General features: G+C 38.3%; 1 protein-coding gene across 8 annotated transcripts in view; it reads left to right on the forward strand.

Annotated features, from left to right (window-relative positions):
• CTCF (CCCTC-binding factor) overlaps positions 1-25371 on the forward strand; it is a 43372-nt gene that overhangs the window by 1096 nt on the left and 16905 nt on the right. For 3 of the 8 annotated variants that reach the window (XM_065925558.1, XM_065925551.1, XM_065925556.1), the window contains exons 2-3: positions 2964-3080; positions 24581-25370. In XM_065925558.1, coding sequence (XP_065781630.1) covers positions 24590-25370 — 781 coding nt within the window. In that variant the 5' untranslated portion in view covers positions 2964-3080; positions 24581-24589. Of the gene's footprint in view, positions 1-126; positions 1518-2963; positions 3081-4344; positions 4458-6013; positions 6075-24580; position 25371 lie in introns of those variants that run through there. The other 5 variants (XM_065925552.1, XM_065925557.1, XM_065925553.1 and 2 more) reach the window with 4 other exon arrangements.

Consider the following 25371-nt stretch of genomic DNA (forward strand, 5'->3'; position numbering starts at 1 on the left):
ATTGATAGCAGCCTGACTTCTTGCGCTAAGAGATCGCAAAGGGTTCAAGACTTAATTTCATTCTGATCTCAAGTGACGTGACAAATTCCTGAATTTGGGATTATGGGTTGGCTAAGTTGATTGAGGCAGTTTCTGTCTCGCTTTGAAACTTCCTGATGATGATTTACTACTGTACTTAGTACCTGATGCTTCAGGGTTAGGCGAAGGCAGTTCTGTCGCGGGATTGTGCAACCCGAGCTAAAGCGCCAGTAGGGCAGAATGAATTTGTTCTTGACTCCACTGGTAATTTGCCCATATGCTGAAATATGAGGGTTGGTGTTGTAATTGAATCCTGGGTCACTAGTTGCAGTTGGTTTATAAATATCTACGCCTAATGTAACTACTCTTTAGTAGCTGACTTCCTGTAGCCCTGAGTTCAGCAGTAAGTAAACATTCGCGTGTGGAGCGTCTTCCTGCTTTGAGTTTAGATCAACTAGAAAAGTTAAAATTCCAGGTTCCCTTTAGGCAGTAAAAAAAGTTAAACAGAGCATGTATGTTAAAATCACTCTGTCCTTAAGTCCTCTTGCATCATTAAAAAGCTTCCCGTTGAGTTGCCAGGTTTCCCCCCTCCCCCAATATGCTAGCTAGTACCTTAATGTAATATCATGCAGCAGTTGCTTTGGAGAGAGGAAAGAAAGTCTTGATTAACTGACGGGGCAGGGAGTGGGGAAGGAGAGCAGGGAGGCTATGTTAAATTTATAAGAAAATTAAAACAGCCTGGTGCTAAGCAAAACTGACCGATCTGCTGTGTGTGATCTCTAGAATTTTGTGGCAACTGCCTCCATAGGGAAATCTTTTCAACATTACTTCTTTGAACCCTATAAAATGTTCCTTCTTCCTCTCCAAAATAAGATTGCACTAAGTAACTATATGCAGTAGTGTTGATGGAGGGTCAGTCTTGAGAATAGAACCACACTTAATTGCCTATTACATTAGTCCATTTGTATAATTTTTGGCATTGTAATTTTCGTTTTTGCTTTCCTTTTGAAACTGTGGATGGCAGGTGGCATGTTTTACTTAAAATAAGCTCCACACGTGTTAAATCCAGCAGGTCTGTGGTTGAGTCAGGAGGGAAGCTTGTTTTCCCAGGTTAGCATTGTGCTCCACAGACCATGTTTTGCTTCTTGATTTCAGTTGTGCTATATAGAGTCACCAGCTTCTTGGTTTTACACATCATTTATTTTGTTCTAAAGGTATAGTTCTTGTCCACGGGGTTGCTGTCCTTTGAGATTTCCTGTATGCCAGGATTCATACTTTGTTTATTTGGTTGGTTTTATGTTGTTGGTTAAGTGGGGTGTTTTTTCTTCCCCCATGCCATGAGGCATGCAAGGACCTTACATTGTGTCTTTTAACCCGTGTCCCCTGCAAGGGGAGTGAGGCGCCTTAACTATTGGACTGCTGGAAGTCTCCTTTGTTTTTATTGGAAAACGAAGTCTACAGAGAGAATAAATTGAGGACCTAAGATTACCCAAAGAAAGGTATCACTAGATGAGAAAGATAACAGGAATGTTTACCTGTATAGGAAAATACTGCTTATTTAAGAGTAGTTGTAAAAGTTATCCTTAATGTGCGTTAAAATCCTAAGAGCTTTAGGATTTTGCTTTAAAGAATATACAAAAATGAGGGCACCCACCAAGGACTTCTCTGAGTGGCTTGGGGAGTTCCTTACGAGTGACAGAAGCCACCTGTGGCTGACTAGGGTTCTGACGAGTCCTGTGGTAGACTTTGTGGAGTGGTGCCTGCTGGCAGAATGTACCTTGGGAAACTGATTTTTTGCTTCAGGGATGCTACTGGCATCAAATCCACTCCACATTATCTACTTTATAGGTTCTATGTCATTTTTTAAAACCACATACCTAGTTGACCATTGTCTAACATTTATCTATCTTGGTTTCAGATGACTAGAAACGTTTTTGCAAAAAATGTAGGTCCCCCTTCAAACAAGTAAGATATATCATGATTTAATGCATATAGAAAGAACATACAGGTTTAGAAAGAATAGTAATAACAATACATAACTTTGAGGTACGTGGTTCACACGTGTGAATTTGGCCCACCGTATTTATTTTTTTAAACGTCCCCAAACTTTGTCTAGTTGCTGTGTTCAGCTCTTCCCTGACTGTACCTTTGCATTTTCTCAGTGTTTAGTATTTGAATGCAAAGATGTGGCTATTGAATATAGACTGCTAATTTGTACCCCAAGAATAATGGTTTATTTTCTCAGTTGATCTTATTTTTAGTTACCCTTCCAATTTTTAGGGGCATAAAATTTCATTCCTTTTGAGGCACCTTAGTGACAGTATATGAATCCAATATAAAAGTGTTTCTTGGACTAAATACACTAATTATCTACTTATGTAGTTATAAATTGCCTTTTCAGCAGAGAAGACTTTTCTTTAGCTTCATCCGATAAAGTATCATATTAGTTTTATGAGATGAATTCCTCTTAATTGTACCTCATATACCAGATTCTTTGGAAATGGTTACATTTAGCTCTTTAAGAGTAGTGTCCCGCCCTGCCCCTGCCATGGAGTTAAGTACCACTCTACCATTGCCTGAAGCTTGACAGTCCATTTATTTTTATTTTAGGGACAGAATTCTTAAGTAGCAATTTGACTTTTAAAAAGTGTTTTGTTACTTGTCTAAGAAAAGGTATTTCATTGCTGTGTTTTTAGGACTTTCAAAGGTCTGTGAAAACTCCCTCCATAGTTATCTTATTACACTGAAAAATAGTTTTGAGGTTTAAACTAATTTAATCAGTAAAACCACTACTTAAATAGTAATAGTAATGTGACATTTTAGCAAGTATACTGTTTTTTTCCCCAATTTTATCTGTTTTCCCCTTGCTTTCATTTTGCTTTTCATACTATGTCTGCATTTGTGTGTATTTGGTGTCCATAAAATGATTTGTGCTTCTGTTTCAGAATGATTACAGACCTGGATCCAAAGAACAAGATGCAGTAGTGGACAGATTGCAGACCAGAGGCTTGAGAGCTGAGTTCTGTCTTCCCTGCTCAAACTGACTTTGCAGCCACGGAGAGGTAAATGCTATTTCCATTTCTTGGACTTAAAAATAGGAGTAATAAAACCTTCCTGGGGTTGGAGGATTTGCTGGATTATTCTTGAGTATAGGAGATATAGGACAGTGGATAACTGAGAGCATATAAGCTTTATATTCAAGGAATACTCCATTTGAAACTCTCTTTGCACTGCCATACACTAGCTGGCTGACACTGGGTAGATTACTTAACCTTTCTACTCCTACAGTTCTTAGTTGTGAGAATAATACCAGTTAATGAGGTTATTATCAGAGTTGATGCAAATGTGTATAAAGCATTAAGTACCATTCTGAGTATCTACATCAAAAGACCCCAGGATATGGTGGCTGCTATTCTGTAGAAATTCTTGAACTGTAGATTTTGACTCTTGGCAAATGACCTCAAAAGTCCATGGCTTGTGGCAGTTTGTAATTTTGATAAGGAACAGATGGAATCCTGTGCTTGGAGAAGCTGATGTCCTAGGTAAAAATTGTCTCCCTAAATTTGCGTTAACCTAGCTAACGACCCATGTTTATATCATACTGTTACAGTTCTTGTAAATAATTTTTTTGGGGAAACATTTGCAAGGGTCCCTTAAAATTTACTTTAGTCTACTATTTCTGCTATGAAATATAATGAACAGTACAGGATACTTGAAACAGGCCTCTCATAAATGTCAGTGTCTACTAGATTTGGGATCTCATTAACAATAAAGAAGGGTCCTGGGTGTGAAAAATATCTCTTCTCAGGCTACTGGGAAGAAGATCTTTCTTATCCCTAGAAAATGTGAAAATAGTTTAATTGCACTTGTGTAATGGTGAAAAAGAGTGTAGAGGTGAGAATTACAAATGCGGAGATTAGATAAGCTTATATGAATGAATCATCTAAGTGACTGCTAAGATTTTTCTTACAAGTTACGCCTGGAGCAAATAGAGGGAGGAAGGGAACAGGAATGAAAGCTCTTCTTCCAACCACCGTTTTCCGTCTGGGCGGTGTGGTGCCTGTAGATGGGAAGGACAGGCTCTGTGTGCTGGTGTTCTCTTGCTCCAGAAGTAACCTACGCCCTGTGGGTTCTCTAGTGTTGACAAGGTAGTGCATACTAATGAGCTGCTTGAAAAGAGAATACTGATTTGAAAAGCTGTTGAGAAAACTAGCCTTAAGAGTTTGGGGAATGGGATTATAAGAACATTTTGATCACTTTTAAGTATTATGGCTAGTTTAATTATTTAGATCCCTGGTTCTCAAACTGGGATATGAATACCCGTAGGGTACAAAGTGGTATGATTCCGGGGTACTTGAAGCCACAAGATAAACATGACTCATCTTCTTGGAGCTTCAGTTGTGCTCACTGAGGGGGCGGTGAGTTAAGTAATTTAACTGGTAAGTAATTATAAATACTTTTACATTAAACAAATATATATTTTAAGAGAAGACTGTGAACTCTATGACTATCTAAGATAAATAGATCATGGGGCATGAGTGCCTGGAGTGGGAAACCCTGTTTATAGTGAAAACATTTGAGAAGCAGTACTTTTGAGCTGTGTAAGAGCTTTACCATCCAGTTCCTTACTTTGTCCCCTGTAGCATCTACTGTAGAATATAGAAGTTAAACTGTATTAAATGGAGCTTGTTTACTTGCATGCACATTCCTGTATGTGCCCAGCATGCCCAAGAGTTCTGTGCATATTGGTCAACAATTCTAGATGGCTGGAACAAGTCATCAAGACCATTCTGGTGTAAGAATTACAATTTAAAAGAAAGCAGCAATGAGCAAAATGAGGTCTGAAACTATAAATTCTATACAACAATTTTGAAAATATATTACCTCCAAGATAGTCATTTTTACAGATTTTTAGCCCTTCCCCATTCAGGTTACTTAGAGTCATAATAAAAATGGCTAAATTCTAAGCTATGGACATAATATGACTCCTAATTATTCAAAAGCATCTATTCTTAACTGTCTTGTGTGTTTTACAGTTTCTAAGTATTGTTACTAGAATATTGTTCTTAATGTAAATGGCACTTAAGAATTACATTTTCTCTATTGATGATGCCTGCTCTTTGAATATAGATTTTTTTTATTTTTTTATTTGTCTGTCTGTCCTTTGATAAGTGATGCAGTCCCCTCTTGTCGAGTGAAAAGGGATTTTTCTTCCTTTAAGGGCTGAAGTCTCATCACTCCTACTCTGTCTTTCTTATTCTCCCCCTTCTCTTAATTTCTCAGTTCCTTTGAGGGGGGAAAAAAAAGCAGCAGAACCAGAATCAAATGATTAGATTTTATATTTGAACTTTAATGGTTTTAGGTATACTGAAGTGTGACTATCTCTGCAGTGATATAAATTGGATCAGCCCAAATATTTAGATGTGTTCTAAATATCTGTAGTATTTATTTATTGAACACTTGTAATGTGCTTATTCCATCCTTTGAACACATACCTTTCTACTTTGTGCCAGGCATGAATTGAGTACTGGGGATTTCAAGAAGAGTAAGAAAAAGATCCTTTTCCTGAGGGGCTTAAGTAGAATATGGGACAAGAGATCTATAAATGTGTTGTTGGTGCTGTGATAAAACTGTGTTCAGCGTGCGGGGAGGGATGGTCAGTTATAGAAGTTAGTGAAAGATGTTAGGATAGGCTTTCTGCAGGAGAGACCTTGGTCTAAGTGTATCAGGAAATACAAAAGAAGCATAAAATTAGATTTTAATCTTATTAGGGCACCAAGGCTTAACCAGCATGCAGCTTAATAGCTGTATGGCCTTGGGCAAGTTCATTAAGGGTGAATTCTTTGTCCCTTCCTTTCTGTATTTGTAAAATACATATCTGCTTTATTGGAGGCTTCCGACAGTTAAATGAAGGGGGAAATATATACAGTTGACCCTTGGACAATGTGGGCTTGAACTGCTGGGTCCACTTATATGTGTATTTTTTTTCCCATAGTAAATAACTACAACCCACAGTTGGCTGAATCCACTGATGAGGGAACGGTGTATATGAAGGGGTAACTATAAATTATATTGAATTTTAAACTATGTGGAGGGTCAGCATGCTGAAACCCCCATTCAGCTATATGTTTGTAACTAACTGTAATGTGCTACATAGAGGTAAAGCAGGGATCTTTAGACTTCAGCAGTAGTTGGTCATTGTATATATTTTACATTAAATTGATTACTGATGACTACCAGACAAGAGAAGACTCTTGAGAGTCCCTTGGACTAGGAGGATATCAAACCAGTCCATCCTAAAGGATATCAGTCCTGGGTGTTCATTGGAAGGACTGATGCTGAAGCTGAAACTCCCAATACTTTGGCCACCTGATGCGAAGAGCTGACTCATTTGAAAAGACTCTGATGCTGGGAGGAGAAGGGGACAACAGAGGATGAGATGGTTGGATGGCATCACCGACTCAATGGACATGAGTTTGGATAAACTCTGGGAGTTGGTGATGGACAGGGAGACCTGGCATGCTATGGTTCATGGGGTCGCAAAGGGTTGGACACGACTGAGCGACTGAACTGAACTGAACCACTTAAGTGGGACTTATCAAAAAATTAATCAGAAAATAAATAGAGAAGTAGACAAATGGATAAACAGGATCAAATTCCATGTTGGGAGTAATGTCTGACAACCACTGAAAACTGATTGGAAAGACTATTAACTAGCCAAGTGCTTATGAGAAGTTTGAGGGTTTTTTGAGTTTTGTTTTGTTTGTCTTAATATGGTACATGGTGAGGGGAAGAGTAGGCAGGGATGTAATGTAATGTGATAAGTATAGTTAACACTGCTGTATGTTACATATGAAAATTAAAGAGTTTGAATGTTTTCTAAACTTTCTCTGGGAAATATATATATCATGAAATGTATGTAAGTCAAATCTTACGCTTTATACCTTAAACTTACACAGTGCTATACAAGAAGGAAGTGGCAACCCACTCCAGTATTCTTGCCTGGGAAGTCCCATGGACAGAGGATCCTGGTGGGCTACAGTCCATGGGGTTGCGAAAGAGTCGGACACGATTTAGCAACTAAACAACAATAAACGACAGATACAACAATTATGTCTAAATAAAACTGGGAGAAAAAAATTATGGTACAAAAAATAAATTGTTACGGAGGAATAGTAAAGAAAAACCCAGACAGTAATAACCTGTAGAATATAGGTTATATTATACATACGTATGTATACACACATATACATACATATATACATATATATGTATGTATATGTATATATACATACATATATGTGTATATAATATAACCTGGTACATAGCAAGAGCTCAATAAATAATTGTTTGGATGAATGAATGCCCAGGGTAAAAGACTAAATTGATAGGCATCAAAACACTGGTCAAAACAAACTGCAAAATAAACTGGTAGTGTGAGGGTGGTTAGGTTTGGTTTTCTGTAGTTTTATCACATAGTTATTTTATAATGCAAAAAAGGTTTTTTTTTCCCCTCAGAATTAATCAAAATTTGGGAGTGGCAACATTCAATAATAGGGAAGTTAATTAAATTATAATACACCTCCTCTGTATCTGCAGATTCAACTAGCTGCAATAAAGCCTGACCACTATCCTGTGCCATTTTATATAAGGGACTTGAGCATCCACAGACCTGGGTATCTGGCCAGGGACTGGGGTGGGGGTGGTGTGCTGGAACAAATCCCCTGTGGATACCCAGGGACAACTGTAATAGAATGTCATGCAACTGTTTTATTATGTATAGAAGTATATTGAAATGGAGAGGAATTTGAGACACACTACATAAAGCAAGTTATCAAATAGTGTGCACAGTGCAACAAAAATGCACAGTATGATCTCGTATAAGAGTAAATATGTGTATAAATGGGGAGGAGACTATGGATATAAACCAGCATGTTTATGTAAAACGTAGAAGTTTATATGTTCTTACTTATCAGAATTTTCTTTTATCTGTATTTCATAATTTTTATTTTTTATTTTTGTATTTCAATTTTTAAAGGGAAAAAGGAATAGGACATAGTACTGAAGCTTTCTGATAAATATAATGAAGTAATAAAAAGTAGTTTTCTCCTAGTAAAAGTAGGCTCCAGAGCCTTGCTGTAACGGTTGCAGGAGTGGGGCACCATGGAGAAGAAAATGGCAACCCACTCCATTATTCTTGCCTGGAAAATCCCATGGACAGAGGAACCTGGTAGGCTACAGTCCGTGGGGTCACAAGAGTCAGTCAGACACGACTGAGCGACTTCACTTTCACTTTGGTCCTAAGTATCTTTATCTTGCTGAACTCAACCAGCAGAATGCAGGCCTCTTTTTTTGTTTCACTTAATGACCTGGGGCATATCTTGTGCTTTTATTTATGGTTTTATAGTTAAGCAAGCCTGCTTCATATGCAACATTCTGATAGGTTTCTTAAGCAATCGTTAACCTGCAGTGATCTCCCAGAGTCCCCTTGGTTTTCCTCTCTATCTGTAATCCCATCCTGGGACTTCTACAACTACCAAAGTAACTATCCTACTCTGTCCCTATCAGTGTAGGTTACAAACATGCAAACCACAGTAAAAATGTCTATTATCCAAAAAAAAAAAAAAAGTAGTGGGGCACCACCAGCCATGTATGTGCCCAAGTTTTAGAGTGAATTGAGGTTGCAGTGGCAGTTCTTAAAATTTTCCTCTCAAATTGGATCGTAAATTTTTTTTGTATCATTCGCATAATGTTTAGTTTCATTCTTTGATAGCGTAATAATGATATACCAGCTTTCCCAACAAGGAAGGAGATAGAGTCCTGAAATGTCCTAGATTAGTGAGGGCCTTTGAAGAAAAGAGCAGATAGGTATCTTGATGCTTTGTGTGCAGTGGGGAGGGAGAAGGGGGATTATTCCCTGACTTAGAGCAGCCTTTCTAGTTTAAAACAGACCCTAAAAAAATAAATAAATAAAACATACCCCAATGGAGGTGAAGGAAGGGCCAGTCTAGTAGACTGAATCTTATGTATCACTTTTTTGCCTGATACAGGGATTCCTTTTTAAATTTCTTGGACTTCAACTGTAAAGCCACTCAGAATGGTGTACATTTAGTATTATTAGCCATTTCTATCTCAGTAGGTTTCAGAGACTTCTGCCTGATTTCTCGGTTATAGAAAAGGGGACTGCAAAGCTAGAGAACCGACTATTGTACAGCTTCACTATATGTAGTTGTTAAAATTTTCTAATTTTTTTTCTTTTTTTTCTTTTTTTTTTTAAGCTGAGACATGGTGATGTTTGTTCCCTTCTTAGTTTTGAGAATGAATCTAATTGATAACCTAGAAGTCTAGCATTTAAGGCCAGGTGAAATTTTAAGTCACCATACAGTCCTCAGGGCTTCCCTGATAGCTCAGTTGGTAAAGAATCCTCCTGCAACCTGGTAAGATTCCTGGGTCAGAAAGATTCACTGGAGAAAGGATAGGCTGCCCACTCCAGTATTCTTGGGCTTCCCTTGTGGCTCAGCTGGTAAAGAATCCACCTGCAATATGGGAGACCTGGGTTCAATCCCTGGGTTGGAAAGATCCCCTAGAGAAGGGAAAGGCTACCCACTCCGGTATTCTGGCCAGGAGAAGTCCATGGACTGTATAGTCCATGGGGTTGCAAAGAGCTGGACACGACTGAGTGGCTTTCACTTTCTAGATCAGACGAGATCGGCGCGTTCAGGGTGGTATGGCTGTGGAGGACTTTCACTTTCATACAGTTTGCTCATAATACAGATAACAACCCCAAGAGGGAAAGTGGTTTACCCAGGGTCATGAATGTAGGACAAGTACATCTGCCTTTTTTTTATTCTTCAGACTGGCTCTGAATAGTCTCTGGGTTTCATGGAATATCCTGCTGCATTTGGTTCTCTAACTAATGTACTTAATGTACATTTGGTTTTTTAGATCTCTTTTAACAGAGAAACACATTAGTGTATGTCAGTAGAAAAATAAATTTTATTTATTTATTTAGAAAAATAAATTTTAAGAGACTACTATACCTTACTGCTCTCTAGTGTCATACACCTGTGCACTGGCATACCTTAAGTTTTCAGTGTATATTTGTCAGAATTTTTAAAAATATTGCCCCACACCTTAAAGTTTGTTCATGTGCACAGTGTATCACTAGGCTCTGGTGTTGCTAATATTAAAGTTTGCTATCTAATACCAGGAGTGTTAGGATTTTGAGCTCATTCATCTCTTTCTTTATAATCCAGGACATTTTCAGAATCCTCCAGTTTATTTCTCTGTGATAAGAACAGACCGTCCTTGGAGACAGACTTTTGTTTGTTTGTCTGTTTTTCTTTTTGGCTGCACCGTGCAGCATGCAGGATCCTCGATCCCTGAAAGTGAACGCATTAGTGGTTCAGTCGTGTCAGACTCTTTGGGACCCCATGGACTGTATAGCCCACCAGGCTCCTCTGTCCGTGGGATTCTCCAGGCAAGAATACTGGAGTGGGTTGCCATGCCCTTTTCCAGGGGATCATCCCGATCCAGGTATCAAACCTGGGCCTCCCACATTGCAGGCAGATTCTTTACCATCTGAGCCACCAGGGAAGCCCCCACTTAGTTCCCTGACCAGGAATCAAACCTGCACCTCCTATAGTGGAGCTTGGAGTCCCAACCCCTGGATCACCAGGGATGTTCAGCATCTCTATTTTAGTATAGCTCAGTTGGACCACGAAAAGTTCGGAATTATTTCAGCCCACTGCTTTTTAGATAAACTCTAGTATAACAAAACTGTGTCACATATTGTAAAGTATGCAAGATAATATATACATTCACAGATTATGATACAGAGCTGTAGTAGTAGAGGACACACTAATTGTTTTTAGTATTTCTGTTTTATTTGTATCTTACAGCTTTCTACTTGTTTAAATTTGTTGTTGTTATAGGTATATGTTGAAACTATAAAGTAATAGCGACTTTGTTTTCTGTTGCAAGTAAATTTTATCTTTTAGTACTTTTTTTTCTTTCTGGCTCCTTGGTAGACAAGGCCTTTGATCCTTCTCCTATTCTTTTCTTCCTCTGTTTGTTTCCGTATTTCTCAGGAGTAACCAAGTTAGCAGATTACTTCTTTTTATAATCTAATAGTAGTTCAAAGTAGCATTTTGCTTCCTTTATTGTTTAAACTTCTCTGTCTCTGTTCCTATAGGTATATATGTATATATCCTCTTTCTGTTTTTTAGATTTCTTTTATTCTGTTGAATAGCACTTTATTATTCATATTTTGTGTTATACTGTTTAGTACCAAGGATATCTTATTTTTTCATGTGACTATTTCTTGATCTTTGTTCAAAGATGGCATATTGCCATTTATTAATACTACTATTACTATACCTTTGGTACAGACATGACTGAATTTAAGCTGTTGACTTATTTAATCTTAACCTTATAGGAGATACCATTTACCAGATAAAAATGGTCTTAATTTCTACTGAGTACCCTTCATGAGTGAGTTCTAGGTTATAGAGATCCTAGAGCAGTGGCCGTATGATCACTGAGACACCCTACAAAACCATGAATTCACTCTGCTATGTGTGTCTATTTCTCTCCTTCCCCTCCCCTTTTTTTCCCTTTTAGCGTATGTTGAGTTTGTCCATACCATCTAGGGTGATTGTTTTATATTATTGCTACCCACGATAGAGGTGAAATTTTAGAACTTTCTTCTCAAGTCATGCAACAAATGAAATTATTTTAAAGAATGAACCAGAAATTCTAATAGTAGAAAACTATGGGTATTTGAATAGTTTTGATTTATGTCAACCTGCATTTAGGGTGAATAACGATTGTATTAATAGGTCAGTCACTTTAAAGTGAAAGCAAATGCTGTCAGAATCACCTGGGGGCCTTTTGAAATAAGGTCTCTCTCTCTCCACACCTACTGAAAGTCTCTGGGATCTGTGCATTTTAAATCACATCAGGTGATTTAAGCCAACCAGGTTTTTGGGAACCACTGCTCAGGTAGAATGGCCCCCAAATCCATAGGTGTACTTATTAGATGTTTTGTATATTTTATACTGTGTGTGTAATTTATTTCTTTTTATAACGCAATTATTTGTTCAAAGTGATAGACTTGCTGTACATCCCTAGCCTTTCTATATTTTCAGTGATGAAACACTGTAGGACCACTGTAAACAGTCTTAATTCTGAGCTACTTTTAGGAATATCGGCCTGGAGCAGGGCAAGGAGAGACTTTGTGGCCCCTGACATAGTCACCCTTGGGAGACAAGGGAAATGAGAGAACAAAGAGAAATGAGGCATTAGGTTGCTCTATGCCAGCAGAAGTATCATTCAGGCTATAGAAGGCAGAGAGGGATAGCTCATGTTTGGGAGGCTACCTCCAATCCATACTGTGGCACTAGGATGCTGACAGCCAGAAAAGCTTTGTCTTCTGTTTCGTGTATAAAATGTCCAATGAGTGAAATAAACAGACTACTCTTAATGAAGGTCTTAAATTTTCTCCATTTACTATTTTCCTTTGCTAGAAAGTTCCTCTCTACTATGGTTTGTCTGGCAAGGTCTATCTCATCCTTTAAGATCTAGCTTTAGCAATTTCTCCTTAAAGCCCACCTTCACCAGCTTAAGCCATCCTTTTTGCTACGTGGTGGAAAGCATGTGTTAACCTGTTACAGCACACACTGTATATAGCTGCTGTTTGTTCTCTTTGTCTCCCTGTCAGATGAGGAGCTCTCTGAGAAGAAAGCTATGCAGTTAGGACTTTTTTTTTTTTATTAAATAATTAAAAGGGAAGTTCATTTCTGTGTACCTGGCATCAGTGCCTTTTGATAAAAGAATTATTATTGGTTTAGCACTTATTCTTTGTAGCAAAAGGACTCACCTCCTATAGTTGTTTCACTGTTGACATTAAAAATATTTTATTATGTATGTATTTCCTACATTTGAAGCTCTCCTTAGATTTTGTTTTTCAAGTAGCTATTAGAATAATTGTTTTGACTGTTTCTTTTAATATTAACAAATGAGGAGAAGGATTGTTAAAAACTGGGGTGCTCTTAACCTTTTTTACTTAAGAGATACAATTTTGTTTCCCTTTTAACTTCCTCTCTCCTCCCCTAAATGCCCCAGCTGTTCTTTTTAAAGTTGACAGCACATAACAGGGAAGAGAAAAGTGTATATGTGACTGAGTAGGTGAGTGCTACTTCAGATAAAGGCTGCTTCTGATTATCCTGAAATAAATGGTCGCTGGTATTTTTCTGCTTCTCAGACTGAGTCATCCTTTCCACCCAGCTCCTTCCCATTCTTTTCTGTAGTCTGCAGCTTTCCTGGCACTCAGTGTTTATGGGCATGATTCTTCACTTTATCTTCAGCTGTCAAATAAAATGATGATGGATATATTTCCAGGAACAGGAGAGTAAAATAGTTATTTTTATTCTATTTTAAAATGACTATTTTACTGTCCTATTTTAATTTTTTAAACCTTATCTTTTGTTCCAAAGGGGTAAATTATTTTTGGCTGGTGTTCTGCATCCAGTAAAGTCAGTTTTTCCTTTCACTCTCAGGAGACACTGGTTACTTATTTGTAATTGGTTTTTTCCCCTTGTCATAATGGCACTTAGTATCCTCTGCAGTCAGAATGGCTACAGTCCAAGGGGTTGCAGAGAGTCAGACTTGACTGAGCAGGCACACCCACCCCACAGTGGGGATACTGGGCTAGGTTTTTCAGTCTCTCATTCTTGTGATTTGGGGAGATCTCAAAAAGAGAAAGCTACAAAGTGTCTCCTTTCTTCTCTGTGTTCTAATGATGTCTGATGTTTTGTATTGAGCAGTCTGAAGGCAAGTTGTTAGGTGACCCCCCTGTTAGATTGTTTCAAAATTGCTGTGGCTTGTGGAAGCTCAGTGGGGAGTTGGGGCTGCTGTTTCCTACCAAGAGTGTAGAGGGTCTTCTGATCTGCTCCAAGAAATAAATTGGGGTTTTTAGCAGTCAGTTGTCCCTTGTAGAAAACAGTAGTGTATTAAACAAAAGTTTTGGTGATTTTATTTGTAAAGTGGACTTCTCGAAATTATCCTTTACTGTCTTATTCTCAGTGCACATCTTATTCTTGGTACATGTATATTTTATAATAACCAGTCTCCCCAAATGACTATGCAGTGGTGAGTATTAAAGGTTATTTTGGTAGTTTCCCTTTGAGAAATAACCTGACACATTTGCTATAAAGTCACATTATCAGGTGATAAACTACTAAGCCTTAACATCTTCAAAAATTAGTGTATTCACAATTAGCTTTTATTTGGGGGGCAGTATTTTTAAAACCTAAACCTATACTTGTATTGTCAGGGCTTACTTTTTTCTTTCTGAGAAATGATATAAACATAGCAATGAAGGATATAAATTCATATAGTTAAGCTTCCACTTAGCATACAAACAATGTTTTGTTTTTTATGTTCTCTTCCTGCTTTTGTCGTGTGCAGGAACCATTTACACATGTTTCATATGACAGTGACACTAGTACTGAATGTCTGCTGCTTACCTAACACTGTTTTGTGTTCATTGCTGTAGAATATTCAGAAGTGAAAGGCATAGTTCCTGCCCTTGACAAGCTAATAATCTATTAGGGGAAAGACAGGTACACAGAACAGTATATTCAAATAAATGAACAAAATAACAAAAACAAATTAGAGTCAGTCTGCACTAATCAAGGTTGAGAAATCTTTGAATAGGGGATGACTAGACCTGGAAGAGACAGGACAGTAGGCACTTGTATGGAAGATGCACCAAAGGTGAGGTTAGATGGTTTGAAAGGATGGTAACAAATCATACAGAACTCTGGGAGCAAAGCCAAAGAGATTGGAGTTGATTCAGTAACCCTCAGTCCTCATGAGTTTTTGTGCCTCATTTCAGGAAGATTTAGTCTGGCAGCAATATGCTAGACAGACTAGTAAGAGACCAGCCTGAGAGGCTGTTCTGTTCCTTTGACTCTTTTTCTCTTTCATTGCTGGATTTGATCCATCACCAGATTTCTGTCAACTACCTTGATTCTAAAGGTAATTGATAGTTTATCAGAGAAGTAATTTTTGTGAGGAAAATTTATCTAAGGTTTGTGATTAGAATTCTAAGAAAACTGAAAGGTCATGTATTCAGCTAACATGTGTTCCTTTGCCTTCTGGGGTGACCTATAAAGATACAAAAGAGCACAGTAACCAGGTTTTGCCCACGTTGTTTTATTTAATCTTTACAACAGCCAGTGAAGTGGATACCATTATTATCTTTGTTTTGTAGGAAGGAAATTAAGGCCCAGAAGGGTAGCATGTTTCACTCCAGGTCACACTCCTAGTAGGTGGAAGAACCAGAAATGGGATTCAGGTCTCAGGCAGGAAAGCCTAGCTCTTAATGACTATTCTGTTCTATTTCTCTCCCCGCCCCCCCTTTTTTAGTATGGAACAAGCATTTTCCTCAGGATTATATTAAAACATGATTTTTAATATCTGTGTGATATTGTTTTATGGATGTATCATCATTTACTAAATTAAACTTTCCCCTATGGTTGTAATTTTAACTTGTTTATAATTATTTACTCTGATTAATAATGTCCTTATAATCTCTGATTATTTCTGAGCATAAAATCTGAAGCTAAATTATTGGATCACAATTTGAATATTAAAAATTCTTGACTCATATCACCGGTTACCTTGCTGATTTTTTTTTTTCTGTAGTTTATTTAGAATATTAGTTTCAGGTGTGCAACATAGTGATTCGATATTTTTTTAGATTGCACACCATACAAAGTTAATATTTTTTATTCTTTGTAACTTTTATTTTATAACTGATAGTTTGTACCTCTTAGTCTTATTCACCTATGTCACCCACTCCCAGCTCACCTCCTCTCTGGCAGCCACTAGATGTTCTCTTTATCTGTGAGTTACCTTGCTGATTTCACTGCATTGAGAGTTATCCTTTAAAATAGTCTTAAAGTTTAATAGAGGTACAGTGCTGTCACATTGTTTTAATTTGTATTCTTGTTAATTTTAGACTTAGTTGTGTTTTTGTTTTTTTAATTCATCTACCATTTGTATTTCTTTGAGTGATCTACCTGTGTCCTTTTCCCAGCCTTTTTTGGTATTTGTCTTTCTCTTATAAAATTTATAACTACTAATGTAATAAGGATATTATTATTAATCTTTTGTCATATATACTGCAGATATGTTCTTTTTGTCCATTCAACATGTTTTTGTTTTTACAATTTTTGGGTTTTTTTTTTTAAGCTTCAAGGTGGTCAAAATTTCAACATTTTCCTCTATGCTCTCCTATCATTTAGGAATCTTAAACGTAAAGCCTTCCTCATTCTGAGGCCATTTACCTATATCTTTTTCAAGTTTGGTTTTCAGATTTGGCTTGTGGGATCCCAGATCCCCAACCAGGGATCAAACCTGAGCCCTTGTCAGTGAGAGCATGGAGTCCTAACCACTGGGCCACCCGGGAATTCCCATTTCTTTTTTGTTTTTGTTAATGGCTCCTTACCTCTTACAGCAGAATATATTCCAGATGGATCAAAGGTATAGCTTACTATAGCTTAAATACTGCACTCATTTGTAGTTTTTCTGGCACCTTTTATCAAAATAATTCTCTTTTCCTTCCTGATTTAATTTTTTAAATATTTATTTGGCTCTGCTAGACCCTGGTTGTGGTACTCAGGATCTTTGTTGTGGCATGCAAACTCTCAGTGTGGCACATGGGATCTAGTTTCCTGACCGGGGATGGAACCTGGGCCCCGGCCTTGGCAGTTCTGATTCTTAGCCACTGGACCACCAGGGAAGTCCTCCCCAAGTAATTTTTAAAATGACAACTTTATATATGCTACAAGTTGTTTCTGAATTCTCTATTCTATTTATATTGGCTGACTGTGATAGTGACAGTACTACACTATATTACTTATTGTGGCTTTATACTCTGTTAATACTTGGAAATAAAGGATGGCCTTCATTTTTCAAAAATTCTATCACTATCCTCAATATCTTATTTATTTTTCAGCCATATTTTGAAAATTATATGAGCTAGAAATAAATAAAATCTTTATGATGTTTGGCCTTTCTGATCATGGATATAGGATAGCAGTGTGCCTATTGAGTGAGGTCTTTTATGCCTCCTAGAAGGGTTTTGTGATCTTCAAAAAGGTCTGCAAATTTTGAATTGAGGTTGTGTTAAGAATGTTGTAAGTTTATAGTTCTATATGTTTTTCTGAATTTCCTATTTATTATTTAATAGGTATCTATAATTGTAAGTTTATTTATAGCTCATCTTGTTCCACAAAGAAGTTGAAGAAATGTATAGAAAATATAAATAGTCAATGATACAAATTCAAAACCCCAGAAAATACAAATTAGAATAAAAACTTATTACATAGTTTGAGAGGGAAAAGATTCATAAAGGCGTGGCCAGCTAAAATAATGGTAACATGATCCTGTTACATAGGTCTCAGAATGAAAGAAAAAATTCCTTAGTTGTGGAGGAGGAAATGGCAACCCACTCCAGTATTCTTGCCTGGAGAATCCCGTGCACAGGGGAGCCTAGCAGGCTACAGTCCATGGGGTCTCAAAGAGTTGGACATGACTTAGCAACTACACAGATAGAGAAAACAAACTAATGGTTATCAAAGGAGAGACAGAAGTATGATGGGACAAATTATGTGTGTGGGATTAAGAGATTAAAAACTCCTATTTATAAAACAGCAGCAAGTTTATATTGTATCAGATAAAGAATTATAGCCATTATTGTATGATAACATTTGGTGGAGTATAATCTGTAAAATACTGAATCACTGTGCTGTACACCTGAAACTAGTATAATACTATAAATCTTCTGCAATTAAAAATAAAAAATTTTAAAAATTAAAAAAAAATAAACAGGTGAATTTTCCACAGATAATTGTTAAGATTGTATTTTCTGGATGGTACAAATCACCAGACATTTAATAAAGGGAGTTTCTATGAAAAAAAAAAATTCCTTAGTTGAAGCAAAGCTTTCCCAAGCACATAACTCCAAATGAAATTTCTTCCATGTATACTTTAGTGTAAGTAAAGGGCATAAGGGCATAATGTCAAAATAAAACTTGGTAAGTACAGTTCTGTAAGGAATAAGACCAAGTGACCCAAGTATACCCAGTTTTCTGGTGGTCTGGCATAATTTGGGTTAAAGCCTAGAATAGAATGCTGAATTCCACAAAGGGTCAAGTCAGATAAGGACAGAAAAGTCTCCTTTGGATTTACCAGTTAAGAGCCATTACTGGCTTCAGAGCAGTTCAATTGAGTATTGGGGAACAGAAACCAAACTGGTGAACTGAGGCGTGGAAGAGATGTAAAGGAATAAGACAGCTACTGTGAGGTTGATCAAGGGGGAATAGAGAGACAGCAGATGCTAAATTGTCAAGTGTGGTTAAGGGGAATTTTAAGAGAAAAAGATTTGAGCAATAGAGAGCTGATACAGCGCTGACAAGCAAGAGGGGAGGAGCTGATCCAGCAGGTTCCCTTAGGATGCAGGTCAGGCTGGTGGTATAGGAGCATAGGCAGACTTCTGGATCCTTTGTGGAGAGTCTGGGCCTGTGTACCCTTCCACTCAACCAGAGTGGAAGCGTGTGTTTTTTTTCACAGTGAGAGAATAGTGGTGAGCAAGAGGTACTCAGATACCAATTTTCCTTTCTTCCAGGTTCCTCATCCTCATATGCCAGTTTCACCCTGCCTCAGTCTAAGGGAACCCCCTCTTGCCTCATCTTCTACCCATAAGTTGATGTGATCGAATGATTTTAAAAAAAAAACTCCCAAGCTTCAGTTTTTCCCAAAGATTGTAGAGGATACAGGGAAGGATCTGTTCTTCAGAGTTCCATTTCTTGTGTACTACTGCAACCCAGAGGACTAACCCATTTTGCCAAGCTCATTTGGTTGGTTAGGGATGATGAGGATTTAGAGTCTGGGTTTCTTTCTTTTATTTAGCTGTGCTGTACGGCTTGCAGGATCCTAGTTCCCCAACCAGGGATTGAACCTGGGCCATAGCAGTGAGAGCACTGAGTGCTAACCCCTGGACCGCCAGGGAATTCCCCTATGTTTCTTTATTCCTTATCCAGTGCCACTGAGTTGAAGGTGATAGCCAGACACCCACAGAAGAAAGAGATCCTTTAGGTTGCACATGTGGATTTAGAAGACCTCTGGGTTGAGACAGCTGAAGTAAAAAGTTCATGAACTGAATGACTACAGAGAGAGCAACAGAGTTGATGTTGCTCAGAGCGGCTGGGGGAAGAGCTCTCAGAAACAAGGGAGAGACCTAGGGCAGCAGGAGCCAAGAGAGAAGAGAGGCTGATGAAGTAGGAATGACTTTCGTACTATTAGATGCCAAAGAAAAATTGAGTTTGAGGATGAGGGGAAGGCCTTCCGGTTGGCTAGTGTGGTTCCTGGTGAATGGTGCTTGTGTACCAAGCAGAGGGACCGGAGAGGGCTGAGTGGGGAGTGGAGTCCTGTTTAGTAAGGTGTTTAGTAAGGTATTTAAAATACCACAAAGCCATATACAAGTGTATGTAAATTTTATGTATATAGCCTCATCTATATTTAAAAATACATCTCCAAGAGAGGGGGAAAAAATGAGAAAATAGCATCAAAGTACTAGGTAATTAGGTGTAGAAATTGTGAACAATTTTTTTAAAGTCCTATTTGTCCTTCATTTTTCAGACTTCTATAAATAAGCCAATATACATTGATAATCTGCAAAAGTTTTGTCCAGAGGTTAATGTAAACCTGTTCTTAATGACATTGGTCCACTAAAAGATTTGACAGCACCTAGAAAGCACACCTGACTCAAGTAAGCAGAGAGGCCAAGAATATGACAGACTCAAGAGAAACTGAGTGGAAAGGGGGAGACACCGCCGAGCCCGTGGAAGGAGGGAAAGGATGGATCCAAACCACCAATGGGGTGAAACATGTAGGATAGCACAGTCTCCAGGGAGTGGGGAGAGAGACACCCCCCCACCACCACCAGCCTATTAGGTTAGTTAGTAACTGGTAGACTCCTTCCCTTCCCCTCCACCCCCTCAAAGGAAGTAGAGCAATCCACTCCTGGAAGGCATGCCCTGAGACTTCCAAGCCTGAATGGGAGAGGCTGGTGGCTTGCTACTTTGTGTCTGATTTTTCTCTGTAAAAATAGAACCTACTGCTATAAGACCCTGAAAAGATGGTGATGTTCTTGGACCTTATGCAATGTGTTTTTTCATGGTGAGAGGATACTCTTGTCAGGTCAATCCCAGGCAGCCATAATTTTAGGTTTCAGTTTGATTCCTTTGCACCAATTCTTTTTCTACCTGGTTTATAATTCCACAGCCTCTTTTGGGTTGGATTTGGTTATTTACAAGAGATTTCTAGTATTTTAAGTTCTCAAATTCATGGCGGAGACAAGGTGGATTTTTCAGTGTTATTCAGATTGTTGTGTGCTACAAAATCTCACCGAACTCAGAGATTAAATACTTTTCCTCCACCAGTTTTATTATTGAGGATATCTGAATAACCTGGGATTAGGTAGTGAATGTAGTGAATCTGTGGCCGTAGCATTTACAGCATGTAAAATTTTTGTTTTTTGATACTTTTCCAAGAATGTTTCCATCGTGGGTGTGACTTTCTTTTCTCTGTTCCTAACTCCAGTATTGAAGTTATCATCATCTGTTGGGGTATTGATTTCAGGCCGTCATGGCCTGGGAAGTTTTTGCGGTTGGTGGTTTTTTTTTTATTTTTTAAAAAATGAGGCAAGTAATAGTATAAAGTAGTGCGTCTAAAACTTTAATATATGACACCATTCGACGATCTGTTAAATTGCAAGTTGTAATTCTGTGGGTCAAGGGTAGAACCTGAAATTCTGTTTTTAGAAGTTCTGAGGTTAAACCAGTGTTCCTGGTCCTCAGGAACACCTACCCACATGTGGCTGTTGAGAATTTACCATGTGACTGGTTCAAATTGAGATGTACTATAAAATTTATACCAGATTTCAAAGGCTTATTATTAAAAAAGAAGGTACAGTATCTCAACTTTTTTTATTGATTTCATCTTGAAATGATAGTATTTTGAATATATTGGGTTAGATTACTAAAATTGACTTTTTTTCTTTTTACTTTTAAATATGGCTACTGGAAAAATTTGAATTATATGTATGTAGCTCACATTTCTGTTGGATGACTCTAGTATAGAACATCCTTATCCCAAGAATGGTATGTCTGAACAGTAGTGGTTATATAAAAGAAGTTATAGCTGGGATCATGCCTAAAGTAGTCTTTCACTATCAGAAATATAAATAAGATCTTATGAAAACGTTAGCACATTGATGCTCAAACATTTTTCATTTGTAGGCAGATTATAAAGCACTTCACAAATGTCCCTTTGACCCTCATGTTCTGTGGTAGCATTTTGTTATGTTTGTCCTGTTAATGGAACAGATAGTAAGAGGTCTTTGCATCGAGCCTTGTAGTATACTCTTGGTTGTTGAGTACAAGGGGCTAAGGAAAGTAGGTGATGGTAGAACAAATCAGGGAAACCTAGTAACCCACAAGGTTTTCCATTAGGCTTGACTTTGTTCTGTGCAGATAGTGAGGTTTGTTGAATCAGTCCAAATATGTAGGGTTGTTTCAACCCTGGCTTTTTCCCTCAAAGAGTTTTAACAAGCCCACTGGGGAAACAGATTATTTTGAGAAAAATTTAAGTGCATAATAGTGCGGTTGTTTTATCAGCAGATACATTCAAGGAAAAATAATGGCTTAAAGACCAACCAGTCATGAATATGAATAGATTATCTGGGGTCAGTACATCTCTTCTCTTTGCAAATATACAGATACACTTTGTTGAAGAAATCAAGCACTGTTTTTTATGAATCAAGTAAGTCTCAATTTTCAGTGCTTAGAAAGCATACGTGATTTTCATTGACCGCCAAATGAGTGTAGTTTTAATATTGTGTCATTCAAGACCACCCAATCTGTGGCCACAACCAGCACATCTTTCTCCTCTTTCTGTTCTTTCCTCTATTTGTATGCTTTTTAAGTATGTGCATGCAGACATGCACGCACGCACCGTGTTGCCTTTAAAAGTCCTGCCCATCTTGATCTCACACTGGCCAAACCTAGTTTCTTTTACCTTGAGCCATTGTACCTATTCTGTCTTTTGTTAGACAATAATTCTTAAAATGCAGGATCAGGTTTGCATAATCTTAGTCTTTGTACTACCTTGCAGGTGGTCCTGACTTAAGGAGCCTTCTCTGACTGCTAATACGGATAGTGTTAAGGTACCTGAATTGAAGAAACTGGTCTCTGATAGATGTGGCAGAACCTTTGTTTGAGATGAGAGCAAGAATACAAAACCCTTTAAATTTTAATTTTGAGTTAACCTTATGTATACTTGTCAGTTTTGTTAAGTCAGTTTTTTGATAGGAATTGGACATTGCTCAGACTCATTTTACTCTTAGATACCTGGGTATTCTCAGCACTCACAAGATGTAAGAGCCAGAAACTATAAATCAAAAAGAAGCTAATTTTTCTACTTTCTTATATGCATTCAGTTAGTATTTATTGTGTTCTTACTAACCTGGGCACAGTGCTAAAGGGTAAAAACTACTTGTTATTTAAATGGTTTCTGTCCTCAACAAACTTATGGTCTTATAGAGAAGAGAAATACATGAATATATTTCAGGTATGAGATGATGGTATGAGACGGTAGGTGGAGGTGTGTGGTAGCTACAAGCAGGGCTGCTGGACTCTGGATTCAAGTTCTGATTCTGGCTCAAAGAAAAGCACGACGAAAAGGCATTCTGATGACTTGTTGTCTAAGGGAGAATTTAGCTAAAAACAGGTGCCCCGCCAGATGTAAAAAATGTGTAAGATTTAAACCAGTTTTGTTAATAACTTTAATATCAAATATCCAGTCAGAGTTAAATCTCATTGTCTCATGGCATTTTTAAAAAGCATTTGTTGGTTTGACTCAATACAAACAAGATCCATAGATTGTGTTTGCTGTATCTCTTAAGCTTCTTTTGTCTATATCAGGGTTTCTCAACCTCTGCACTTACTGACATTTGGGGACCAATAATTCTTTGTTGTGAAAGACTCACCTGTGCAGAGCAGAATGCTTAGTAATGTCTCTGGCCTCTACCCACGAGATAGCACTAGATACTGGTAGCTTACCTGCACAGGTAGTGACAACCAGAAACATGTCCAAGTCGTTGGGTCGCTCAGTCATGTCTGACTCTTTGCAAACCCATGGGCTGCAGGATGCCAGGCTTCCCTGCCCATCACCAACTCCCGGAGCTTGCTCAAACTCAAGTCCATCGACCATCGAGTTGGTGATACCATCCAACCATCTCATCCTCTTTCATCCCCTTCTCCTCTTGCCTTCAATCTTGCCCAGCATCAAGGTCTTTTCTAATGAGCCAGTTTTTCACATCAGGTGGCCAAAGTATTGGAGCTTCAGCATCAGTCCTTCCAGTGAATATTCAGGACTGATTTCCCTTTAGGATGGACTGGTTGAATCTCTTTGCAGACCACGGGACTCTCAAGAGTCTTCTCCAACACCACAGTTCAAAAGCATCAATTCTTCAGCACTCAGCTTTCTTTATAGTCCCAACTCTCGGATCCATACATGACTACTGGAAAAACCATAGCCTTGACTAGATGGACCTTTGTTGGCAAAGTAATGTCTCTGCTTTTTAACATGCTGTCTAGGTTGGTCATAACTTTCCTTCCAAGGAGCAAGTGTCTTAATTTCATGACTGCAGTTACCATCTGCAGTAATTTTGGAGCCCAAGAAAAGAAAATCTGTCACTGTTTCCCCATCTATTTGCCATGAAGTGATGGGACCAGATGGCATGATCTTTGTTTATTGAAGGTTGAGTTTTAAGCCACCCTTTTCACTCTCCTCTTTGACTTTCATCAAGAGGCTCTTCAGGATACAGCCTTGACGTACTCCTTTCCCAATTTGGAACCAGTCCGTTGTTCCATGTCCAGCTCTAACTGTTGCTTCTTGACCTGCATACAGATTTCTCAGGAGGCAGGTCAGGTGGTCTGGTCTCCCATCTCTTTAAGAATTTTCCACAGTTTGTTGTGATCCACATAGTCAGAACTATGTCCAGGCCTTGCCAAATGTCTCCTGGCATAAGAATCACTGATCTGTAGGTTCTCCCTGTACCCTTGACATTTTTTTTTCTTCCTGGTGATTTCTTTACAGAAAACAATAAGTAGTTATTCCTGCAGTTTCCTTCAGTCTGGGTTTCATCAATTTCATCCCTGTAGTGTAAATTAATGTGCTCTGTTAACCAGTTTTCCTATTAATTGGTAGTTGGATCTAGAGGCTTGATTTGTTCAGGATTTTTTTGTTTTGTCTTAAAAGACTACTTCATAGATGGTATTCCCTTCTTCCACCAGGAGGGGCATAATATCTGTTGTTTTTTTTTGTAATTTTAACAAACATTGGTGGTCTTTTTTTGTTTTAAAATGTATATATTTTTGTTTAGATAAATTTTATTTTAAATAACAATCTGTGTTCTCCCTTAATAAAGGAAGGGGAAATGGAAGGTGAGGCGGTTGAAGCCATTGTGGAAGAGTCTGAAACTTTCATTAAAGGAAAGGAGAGAAAGACTTACCAGAGACGCCGGGAAGGGGGCCAGGAAGAGGACTCTTGCCACCTTCCCCAGAACCAGACTGATGGTGGTGAGGTGGTCCAGGATGTCAATAACAGTGTACAGATGGTGATGATGGAACAGCTGGATCCTACCCTTCTTCAGATGAAGACTGAAGTCATGGAGGGTGCAGTCGCTCCAGAAGCAGAGGCTGCTGTGGACGATACCCAGATTATAACCTTGCAAGTTGTAAATATGGAGGAACAGCCTATAAACATAGGAGAGCTTCAACTTGTGCAAGTACCTGTTCCTGTGACTGTACCTGTTGCTACCACTTCAGTAGAAGAACTTCAGGGGGCTTATGAGAATGAAGTGTCTAAAGAGGGCCTTGCAGAAAGTGAACCCGTGATATGTCACACCTTACCTTTGCCTGAAGGGTTTCAAGTGGTAAAAGTGGGGGCCAATGGAGAGGTGGAGACCCTAGAGCAAGGGGAACTTCCGCCTCAGGAAGATCCTAGTTGGCAAAAAGACCCAGACTATCAGCCACCAGCCAAAAAAACAAAGAAAACCAAAAAGAGCAAACTGCGTTACACAGAGGAGGGCAAAGATGTGGATGTGTCTGTGTATGATTTTGAGGAAGAGCAGCAGGAGGGTCTGCTGTCAGAGGTTAATGCAGAGAAAGTGGTTGGTAACATGAAGCCTCCAAAGCCAACAAAAATTAAAAAGAAAGG

The sequence above is a fragment of the Muntiacus reevesi genome, chromosome 2, assembly GCF_963930625.1.
Source record: "Muntiacus reevesi chromosome 2, mMunRee1.1, whole genome shotgun sequence".
NCBI classification, from domain to species: domain Eukaryota; kingdom Metazoa; phylum Chordata; class Mammalia; order Artiodactyla; family Cervidae; genus Muntiacus; species Muntiacus reevesi.